The sequence below is a fragment of the Oncorhynchus keta genome, unplaced genomic scaffold (assembly GCF_023373465.1).
Source record: "Oncorhynchus keta strain PuntledgeMale-10-30-2019 unplaced genomic scaffold, Oket_V2 Un_scaffold_29898_pilon_pilon, whole genome shotgun sequence".
Lineage (NCBI taxonomy): Eukaryota > Metazoa > Chordata > Actinopteri > Salmoniformes > Salmonidae > Oncorhynchus > Oncorhynchus keta.
The window spans coordinates 464,467-474,912 of NW_026290909.1; the positions used below are offsets into that span (position 1 = coordinate 464,467).

The 10,446-nt window shown below is 41.0% G+C and overlaps 1 protein-coding gene across 4 annotated transcripts in view; it reads left to right on the forward strand.

The window, feature by feature from the left end:
• xrcc5 (X-ray repair complementing defective repair in Chinese hamster cells 5) overlaps positions 1–3,568 on the forward strand; it is a 47,328-nt gene extending 43,760 nt beyond the window's left edge. For all 4 annotated transcript variants that reach the window (XM_052515729.1, XM_052515728.1, XM_052515726.1 and 1 more), the window contains exons 17-21: positions 1,044–1,153; positions 1,746–1,842; positions 1,926–1,993; positions 2,850–2,924; positions 3,056–3,568. In XM_052515729.1, the coding sequence (XP_052371689.1) occupies positions 1,044–1,153; positions 1,746–1,842; positions 1,926–1,993; positions 2,850–2,924; positions 3,056–3,070 (365 nt within the window). In that variant the 3' untranslated portion in view covers positions 3,071–3,568. The remainder of the gene's footprint in view (positions 1–1,043; positions 1,154–1,745; positions 1,843–1,925; positions 1,994–2,849; positions 2,925–3,055) is intronic.
• The last annotated feature ends 6,878 nt before the right edge of the window (positions 3,569–10,446 follow it).

The following is a 10,446-nucleotide window of genomic DNA, read 5'->3' on the forward strand; positions in this document are numbered from 1 at the left end:
CCTGCTCCGGGGCAGGCTAACTCAGAACTAACCTGCTGCGGGGCAGACTAGCTCAGGTCTAACTCCATTTATCCTGAATGAATTGTCTTAGCTGTGAGTTGAGGACCAATGAAATCAGATTCCTTCCCTCACAAAGATTGCGCCATCATCCCCTTCATTTGAGGAAGAGAACGAGATTTTGTCAGTTTATTTTTTATTTTTTTATAATAAGTTGAAATACTTTAGCAATGACAGAATGAATTTGAAACTTAACTCACAGTAAAACCTTTGTTTGACAAATATTGTGATTAGTATTTTATGGATAGGAGTGGGAAAAGGTCCCCCTGCATTGATAAGCCCACCAAAGACGGCATTAACGAGAAGTAATACAATAGAGACGCCACTTCTAAAAGCCCATTTCACAGCCTGCTGATATATTTTCCTTCATTTTGGGTGGCAGGTAGCTTAGTGGTTAGAGCCTAGTGGTTAGATCGTTGGGCCAGTAACCAGCAGGTAGTCTAGTGGTTAGAGTGTTGGGCCAGTAACCAGTAGGTAGTCTAGTGGTTAGATCGTTGGGCCAGTAACCAGCAGGTGGCCTAGTGGTTAGAGCGTTGGGCCAGTAACCAGTAGGTAGTCTAGTGGTTAGAGCGTTGGGCCAGTAACTGAAAGGTTAGCTGGTTCGAATACCGAATCCTGACAAGGTACAAATCGGTCATTCTGCCCATGAACAAGGCAGTTAACCCACTGTTCCTAGACCAGTTAACCCACTGTTCCTAGACCAGTTAACCCACTGTTCCTAGACCAGTTAACCCACTGTTCCTAGACCAGTTAACCCACTGTCATTGTAAATATGAATTTGTTCTTAACTGACTTGCCTAGTAAAAATAAAGATTAAAATGTCATTTTAATGTATAACTGAAGCTGGCTAGCTTTAGATAACCCTGAGTAGATCTAGCTTGCTTGGTAGGATACCCCTCTGGCTAGCGTTTGACCTGTCATGACCCCATCCTGACCCGTTGTCTTCCTGACATCTTCCTGACCCCATGTCTGTATGTGTCCTCCAGTGTGTCAACAGCTGACTGGCAGGATAGAGCAGTTGCTTGGCAACAAGAACATGAACTACTACATAAAATGCATCCCCTGTATCCAGACCTTCAGAGAGCAGTCTGTTCAGGTGACCACAACACTTTTACATGTCAGTAGCCTGTGAACAGGTTTTACAGTGTATGTTTAACAAACATTCTTCATCATTATGCAGAGACGGGGTAGAATTCTGTTAGTTATAGTCCTATCATTACTTTAAATGTATACATTATTTAGTCATTATACATAAAATTCATAACAGTAATGTGGATCTCCTATTGTAGGTAGGCAGTTAGGTAGGTAGGTAGGTAGGTAGGTAGGTAGGTGGGTAATGTGGATCTCCTATTGTACCTCCCTCTCCGGTAGGTAGGTAGGTAGGTAGGTAGGTAGGTAGGTAGGTAGGTCATGTGGATCTCCTATTGTACCTCCCTCTCAGGTAGGTAGGTAGGTAGGTAGGTCATGTGGATCTCCTATTGTACCTGCCTGTCAGGTAGGTAGGTAGGTAGGTAGGTCATGTGGATCTCCTATTGTACCTCCCTCTCAGGTAGGTAGGTAGGTAGGTAGGTCATGTGGATCTCCTATTGTACCTCCCTCTCCGGTAGGTAGGTGGTAGGTAGGTAGGTAGGTAGGTAGGTAGGTAGGTAGGTAGGTAGGTAGGTAATGTGGATCTCCTCTTTCTTCAGGTTGGGAATGCTGATCACTACAACAGCTACATCCAGTCTCTGAAGACCAGTATTCCTGTTAGAGGCCTTCAGGAATTCTGGGACATGCTAGTCCAAGGTACAATAGCAGGCCTCATGTTAACGCTCTTTATTAAAGCAGTGTTATGTGAGCAGGTTATTAATTGTGGTATTGATTAACAGATGCCCTGACCCTGATCAACAAGGACGAAGTTGAAGGGAGCGCGTTCTCGAGTCATGATGCAAAGCAGGTACCAGCTAACTACCTTCCTCCGGGGTAACCAGGCATTAGAATGGTTCATTTGAAATTAACAGACCCACAAAAATATAAAGGCAACATGTAAAGTGTTGGATTCATGAGCTGAAATAAAAGATCCCAGAAATGTTCCATATGCATAAAAATATTATTTCGCTCAAATTTTGTGAACAAATGTGTTTTCATCCCTGTTAGTGAGCATTTCTCCTTCGCCAAGATAATCCATCCACCTGACAGGTGTGGCATATCAAGGAAGTTGATTAAACAGCATGATCATTACACACCTTGTGTGTATAATAGGCCACTCTAAAAAGTACAACACCACAGATGTCTCAAGTTTTGAGGGAGTGTGCAATTGGCATGCTTACTGCAAGAATGTCCAACAGCTTTTGCCGGAAAATTTTATGTTAATTTCTCTACCGTAAGCCACCTCCAACGTCATTTTAGAGTATTTGGCCTCACCCGCAAACCACGTGTAACCACGCCAGCCCAGGACCTCCACATCCTGCTTCCTCACCTGTGGGATTGTCTGAAGGGGGGTGCTGAGGAGTATTTTTTTTGTCTGTGGGGAAAACTGATTCTAATTGGCTAGACCTGCCTCCCTAGCGGGTGGGCCTATGCCCTCCAAGGCCCACCCATGGCTGTGCCCCTGCCCAGTCATGTGAAATCCATAGATTCGGGCCTAATGAATTGATTTCAATTGACTGATTTCCTTATATGAACTGTAACTCAGTAAAGTCTTTGAAATTGTTGCGTGTATATGTTTGGTCAGTATATCTGAGTGGTTGTAAAATGACTGACGAGAAGTTGTCCAGTCCTATTTCCTGATTGAAGCCTGACTCTGTCCTTAGTTCCTGACTGCAGGGGAGAAGAAAGAGGAGGTAGTAGCGGCCGTGGTGGACGATACAGGAGATGTGGACGACTTGGTGAGTGTTCATCTTTTGTGGTTACATTTTCAGGGAGAAAGTGTGTTCGTGGGGGTTGGCGGCTACACATCTACAAGATCAACAGTTGTATATGTGACTTCTCTACCATGGTTTATCTCCTCTCCCTACAGCTGGACATGATGTGAGGTAGAAGACGGCGGGGTTGAGGAGTGGAGGATGAAGGAAACCAAACAGATTCAACTGTCCATCTGCCACCTGGAGTTAACAGCTGGGATTTTGACCATTTATTGCACTTCCCCAGAGTCAGATGATTACCATGTGGATGCCGTTTTTATGTCTCTGCATTCAGTAGGTAGGAAGTCAGAGGTCATGCTAGCTGATATCATATACAGAGCATCCGGAAAGTATTCAGACCCCTTGACTTTTTCCACATTTTGTTACGTTACAGCCTTATTCTAAAATGGATTATATTGTTGTCTTTCCTCATCAATATACACCCCATAATGACATCACAATACCCCATAATGACATCACAATACCCCATAATGACATCACAATACCCCATAATGACATCACAATACCCCATAATGACATCACAATACCCCATAATGACAAAGCAAAAAACAGGTTTTTAGAAATTTTGGCAAATGTATTAAAAATAAAAACGTATTGCATTTACGAAAGTATTCAGTACTTTGTTGAAGCACCTTTGGCTCAAATTGTAGTCACATGACCTGAATACAACAGGTGTGTAGACCTTACAGTGAAATGCTGAATACAACAGCTGTAGTAGACCTTACAGTGAAATGCTGAATACAACATGTGTAGTAGACCTTACAGTGAAATGCTGAATACAACATGTGTAGTAGACCTTACAGTGAAATGCTGAATACAACAGGTGTAGTAGACCTTACAGTGAAATGCTGAATACAACAGGTGTAGTAGACCTTACAGTGAAACGCTGAATACAACATGTGTAGTAGACCTTACAGTGAAATGCTGAATACAACATGTGTAGTAGACCTCACAGTGAAATGCTGAATACAACATGTGTAGTAGACCTGACAGTGAAATGCTGAATATAACAGGTGTTGTAGACCTCACAGTGAAATGCTGAATACAACAGGTGTAGTAGACCTTACAGTGAAATGCTGAATACAACAGGTGTAGTAGACCTTACAGTGAAATGCTGAATACAACATGTGTAGTAGACCTTACAGTGAAACGCTGAATACAACAGGTGTAGTAGACCTTACATTGAAATGCTGAATACAACAGCTGTAGTAGACCTTACAGTGAAACGCTGAATACAACAGGTGTAGTAGACCTCACAGTGAAATGCTGAATACAACATGTGTAGTAGACCTTACAGTGAAATGCTGAATACAACATGTGTAGTAGACCTCACAGTGAAATGCTGAATACAACATGTGTAGTAGACCTTACAGTGAAATGCTGAATACAACATGTGTAGTAGACCTTACAGTGAAATGCCAAATACAACAGGTGTAGTAGACCTTACAGTGAAATGCCAAATACAACAGGTGTAGTAGACCTTACAGTGAAATGCTGAATACAACATGTGTGTAGACCTCACAGTGAAATGCTGAATACAACAGGTGTAGTAGACCTCACAGTGAAATGCTGAATACAACAGGTGTAGTAGACCTCACAGTGAAATGCTGAATACAACAGGTGTAGTAGACCTCACAGTGAAATGCTGAATACAATAGGTGTAGTAGACCTCACAGTGAAATGCTGAATACAACAGGTGTAGTAGACCTTACAGTGAAATGCTGAATACAACATGTGTGTAGACCTTACAGTGAAATGCTGAATACAACAGGTCTAGTAGACCTTACAGTGAAATGCTGAATACAACAGGTGTAGTAGACCTCACAGTGAAATGCTGAATACAACAGGTGTAGTAGACCTCACAGTGAAATGCTGAATACAACAGGTGTAGTAGACCTCACAGTGAAATGCTGAATACAACAGGTGTGTAGACCTCACAGTGAAATGCTGAATACAACAGGTGTGTAGACCTCACAGTGAAATGCTGAATACAACAGGTGTGTAGACCTTACAGTGAAATGCCGAATACAACAGGTGTGTAGACCTCACAGTGAAATGCCGAATACAACAGGTGTAGTAGACCTCACAGTGAAATGCTGAATACAACAGGTGTAGTAGACCTTACAGTGAAATGCTGAATACAACAGGTGTAGTAGACCTTACAGTGAAATGCCGAATACAACAGGTGTAGTAGACCTTACAGTGAAATGCCAAATACAACAGGTGTAGTAGACCTTACAGTGAAATGCTGAATACAACATGTGTGTAGACCTCACAGTGAAATGCTGAATACAACAGGTGTAGTAGACCTCACAGTGAAATGCTGAATACAACAGGTGTAGTAGACCTCACAGTGAAATGCTGAATACAACAGGTGTAGTAGACCTTACAGTGAAATGCTGAATACAACATGTGTGTAGACCTCACAGTGAAATGCTGAATACAACAGGTGTAGTAGACCTCACAGTGAAATGCTGAATACAACAGGTGTAGTAGACCTCACAGTGAAATGCTGAATACAACAGGTGTAGTAGACCTCACAGTGAAATGCTGAATACAACAGGTGTAGTAGACCTCACAGTGAAATGCTGAATACAACAGGTGTAGTAGACCTCACAGTGAAATGCTGAATACAACAGGTGTAGTAGACCTCACAGTGAAATGCTGAATACAATAGGTGTAGTAGACCTCACAGTGAAATGCTGAATACAACAGGTGTAGTAGACCTGACAGTGAAATGCTGAATACAACAGGTGTGTAGACCTTACAGTGAAATGCCGAATACAACAGGTGTGTAGACCTCACAGTGAAATGCCGAATACAACAGGTGTAGTAGACCTCACAGTGAAATGCTGAATACAACAGGTGTAGTAGACCTTACAGTGAAATGCTGAATACAACAGGTGTGTAGACCTTACAGTGAAATGCCGAATACAACAGGTGTGTAGACCTCACAGTGAAATGCTGAATACAACAGGTGTAGTAGACCTCACAGTGAAATGCTGAATACAACAGGTGTGTAGACCTTACAGTGAAATGCCGAATACAACAGGTGTGTAGACCTCACAGTGAAATGCCGAATACAACAGGTGTAGTAGACCTCACAGTGAAATGCTGAATACAACAGGTGTAGTAGACCTTACAGTGAAATGCTGAATACAACAGGTGTGTAGACCTTACAGTGAAATGCCGAATACAACAGGTGTGTAGACCTTACAGTGAAATGCTGAATACAACAGGTGTGTAGACCTCACAGTGAAATGCTGAATACAACAGGTGTGTAGACCTTACAGTGAAATGCTGAATACAACAGGTGTAGTAGACCTCACAGTGAAATGCTGAATACAACAGGTGTAGTAGACCTTACAGTGAAATGAATACAAATAGCTGAATACAACAGTGAAATGAAATGCTGAATACAACAGGTGTAGTAGACCTTACAGTGAAATGCTGAATACAACAGGTGTAGTAGACCTTACAGTGAAATGCTGAATACAACAGGTGTAGTAGACCTCACAGTGAAATGCTGAATACAACAGGTGTAGTAGACCTCACAGTGAAATGCTGAATACAACAGGTGTGTAGACCTCACAGTGAAATGCTGAATACAACAGGTGTGTAGACCTTACAGTGAAACGTTGAATACAACAGGTGTAGTAGACCTTACAGTGAAATGCTGAATACAACAGGTGTAGTAGACCTTACAGTGAAACGCCGAATACAACAGGTGTGTAGACCTTACAGTGAAATGCTGAATACAACAGGTGTAGTAGACCTTACAGTGAAATGCTGAATACAACAGGTGTAGTAGACCTTACAGTGAAATGCTTACTTACAAGCCCTTAACCAACAATGCAGATGTAATTTTTAAAAAGCCAACATTTATTTTTAAAAAAAAATAAATTAACAAATAATTAAAGAGCAGCAATAAAATAACAATAGCGAAGCTATATACAGGGGGTACCGGTACAGAGTCGATGTGCGGGGGCACTGGTTAGTTGTGGTAATTGAGGTAATATGTACATGTAGGTAAAGTTATTAAAGTGACTATGCATAGATAATAAACAGAGAATAGCAGTAGTGTAAAAGGGGTGGGGGGGGGCAATGCAAATAGTCTGGCTAGCCATTTTATTAGCTGTTCAGGAGTCTTATGGCTTGGGGGTAGAAGCTGTTAAGAAGCCATTTGGACCTAGACTTGGCGCTCCGGTACTGCTTGCCGTGCGCTAGCAGAGATGACTATGACTAGGGTGACTTGGAATCTTTGACAATTTTTGGGCCTTCCTCTGACACCGCCTGGTATAGAGATCCTGGATGGCAGGAAGCTTGGCCTCAGTGATGTACTGGGCCGTACACACTACCCTCTAGTGCCTTGCGGCCAGAGGCTGAGCAGTTACCGTACCAGGCAGTGATGCAACCAGGGTTAGGGTTAGGGTTAACCCTAACCCTCTTGATTAGTGCAGCTGTCGAACCTTTTGAGGATCTTAGGACCCATGCCAAATCTTTTCAGTCTCCTGAGGGGGAATCGCTTTTAGGTATGAGGCTAAAAGCATGGCACACCTGTCTTTGGGGAGTTTCTCCCATTCTTCTCTGCAGATCCTCTCAACTCTGTCAGGTTGGATGGAGAGCATTGCTGCACAGCTATTTTCAGGTCTCTCCAGAGACTTGTCCTGAAGTCACTCCTGCGTTGTCTTGGCTGTGTGCTTAGGGTCATTGCCCTGTTGGAAGGGGAACCTTCGCCCCAGTTTTAGGTCCTGAGCATATTTTCATCAAGGAACTCTCTGTACTTTGCTCTGTTCATCTTTCTTTCGATCCTGACTAGTCTCCAAGTCCCACAGCATGATGCTGCCACCACCATCCGTAGGGATGGTGCCAGGTTTCCTCCAGACGTGAGACCAGCTAGATCTGCTGTCTCTGTTGTATTATGACAGACCAGCTAGATCTACTGTCTCTATTATATTATGACAGACCAGCTAGATCTACTGTCTCTATTATATTATGACAGACCAGCTAGATCTACTGTCTCTCTTATATTATGACAGATCAGCTGTATCTACTGTCTCTATTATAATATGACAGACCAGCTAGATCTACTGTCTCTATGTCTCTATTATATTATGACAGACCAGCTAGATCTACTGTCTCTATTATATTATGACAGACCAGCTAGATCTACTGTCTCTATTATATTATGACAGACCAGCTAGATCTACTGTCTCTATTATATTATGACAGATCAGCTGTATCTACTGTCTCTATTATAATATGACAGACCAGCTAGATCTACTGTCTCTATGTCTCTATTATATTATGACAGACCAGCTGCATCTACTGTCTCTATTACAATATGTCAGACCAGTGAGATCTACTGTCTCTATCATAGTATGACAGATCAGCTAAATCTACTGTCTCTATTATATTATGACAGACCAGCTAGATCTACTGTCTCTATTATATTATGACAGATCAACTGTATCTACTGTCTCTATTATAATATGACAGACCAGCTAGATATACTGTCTCTATTATAGTATGACAGACCAGCTAGATCTAGTGTCTCTATTGTATTATGCCAGACCAGCTAGATCTACTGTCTCTATTGTATTATGGCAGATCAGCTAAATCGGCTGTCTCTGTTATATTATGACAGACCAGCTAGATCTACTGTCTCTATTATATTATGACAGACCAGCTGGATCAACTGTCTCTATTGTATTATTACAGACCAGCTAGATCTACTGTCTCGATTATAATTTGACAGACCAGCTAGATCTACTGTTTCTATTATATTTTGACAGACCAGCTAGTTCTACTGTCTCTATTATATTATGACAGACCAGCTAGTTCTACTGTCTCTATTATAGTATGACAGACCAGCGAGATCTACTGTCTCTATTATATTATGACAGACCAGCTAGATCTACTGTCTCTATTGTATTATGACAGACCAGCTAGATCTACTGTCTCTCTTATATTATGACAGACCAGCTAGATCCACTGTCTCTATTATATTATGACAGACCAGCTAGTTCTACTGTCTCTATTATAGTATGACAGACCAGCTAGATCTACTGTCTCTATTAGATTATGACAGATCAGCTAGATCTACTGTCTCTACTGTTTTATGACAGACCAGCAAGATCTACTGTCTCTACTATATTATGACAGATCAGCTGTATCTACTGTCTCTATTATAATATGACAGATCAGGTAGATCTACTGTCTCTATTATAATATGTCAGATCAGGTAGATCTACTGTCTCTATTATATTATGACAGATCAGCTAGATCTACTGTCTCTATTATAGTATGACAGACCAGCTAGATCTAGTGTCTCAATTGTATTATGCCAGACCAGCTAGATCTACTGTCTCTATTATATTATGACAGACCAGCTAGATCTACTGTCTCTGTGTCGATGTCTCTGTTATTTAATGACAGACCAGCTAGATCTTCTGTCTCTCTTATATTATGACATACCAGCGAGATCTACTGTCTCTATTATAATATGACAGACCAGCTGGATCTACTGTCTCTATTGTATTATTACAGACCAGCTAGATCTACTGTCTCTATTATATTATGACAGATCAGCTCGATCTGCTGTCTCTATTATATTATGACAGACAAGCTGGATCTACTGTCTCTATTATATTATGACAGACCAGCTAGATCTACTGTCTCTATTATAATTTGACAGACCAGCTAGATCTACTGTTTCTATTATATTTTGACAGACCAGCTAGATATTTTGTCTCTATTATATTATGACAGACCAGCTAGATATTTTGTCTCTATTATATTATGACAGATCAGCTAGATCTACTGTCTCTATTATAATTTGACAGACCAGCTAGAGCTACTGTTTCTATTATAATTTGACAGACCAGCTAGATATACTGTTTCTATTATAATTTGACAGACCAGCTAGATCTACTGTCTCTACTGTTTTATGACAGACCAGCTAGATCTACTGTCTCTATTATTTTATGACAGACCAGCTAGATCTACTGTCTCTATTATATTATGACAGATCAGCTCGATCTGCTGTCTCTATTGTATTATGACAGACAAGCTGGATCTACTGTCTCTATTATATTATGACAGACCAGCTAGATCTACTGTCTCTATTATATTATGACAGACCAGCTGGATCTACTGTCTCTATTATAATTTGACAGACCAGCTAGATCTACTGTCTCTATAATATGTTAGACCAGTGAGATCTACTGTCTATATTATTTTATGACAGACCAGCTAGGTAAATGTCTCTATTATATTATGACAGGCCAGCTATTTCTACTGTCTCTATTATAGTATGACAGACCAGCTAGATCTACTGTCCCTATTATATTATGACAGACCAGCAAGATCTACTGTCTCTATTGTATTATTCAGACCAGCTAGATCGACTGTTTCTATTATATTATGACAGATCAGCTAGATCTATTGTCTCTATTATATTATGACAGACCAGCTAAATATACTG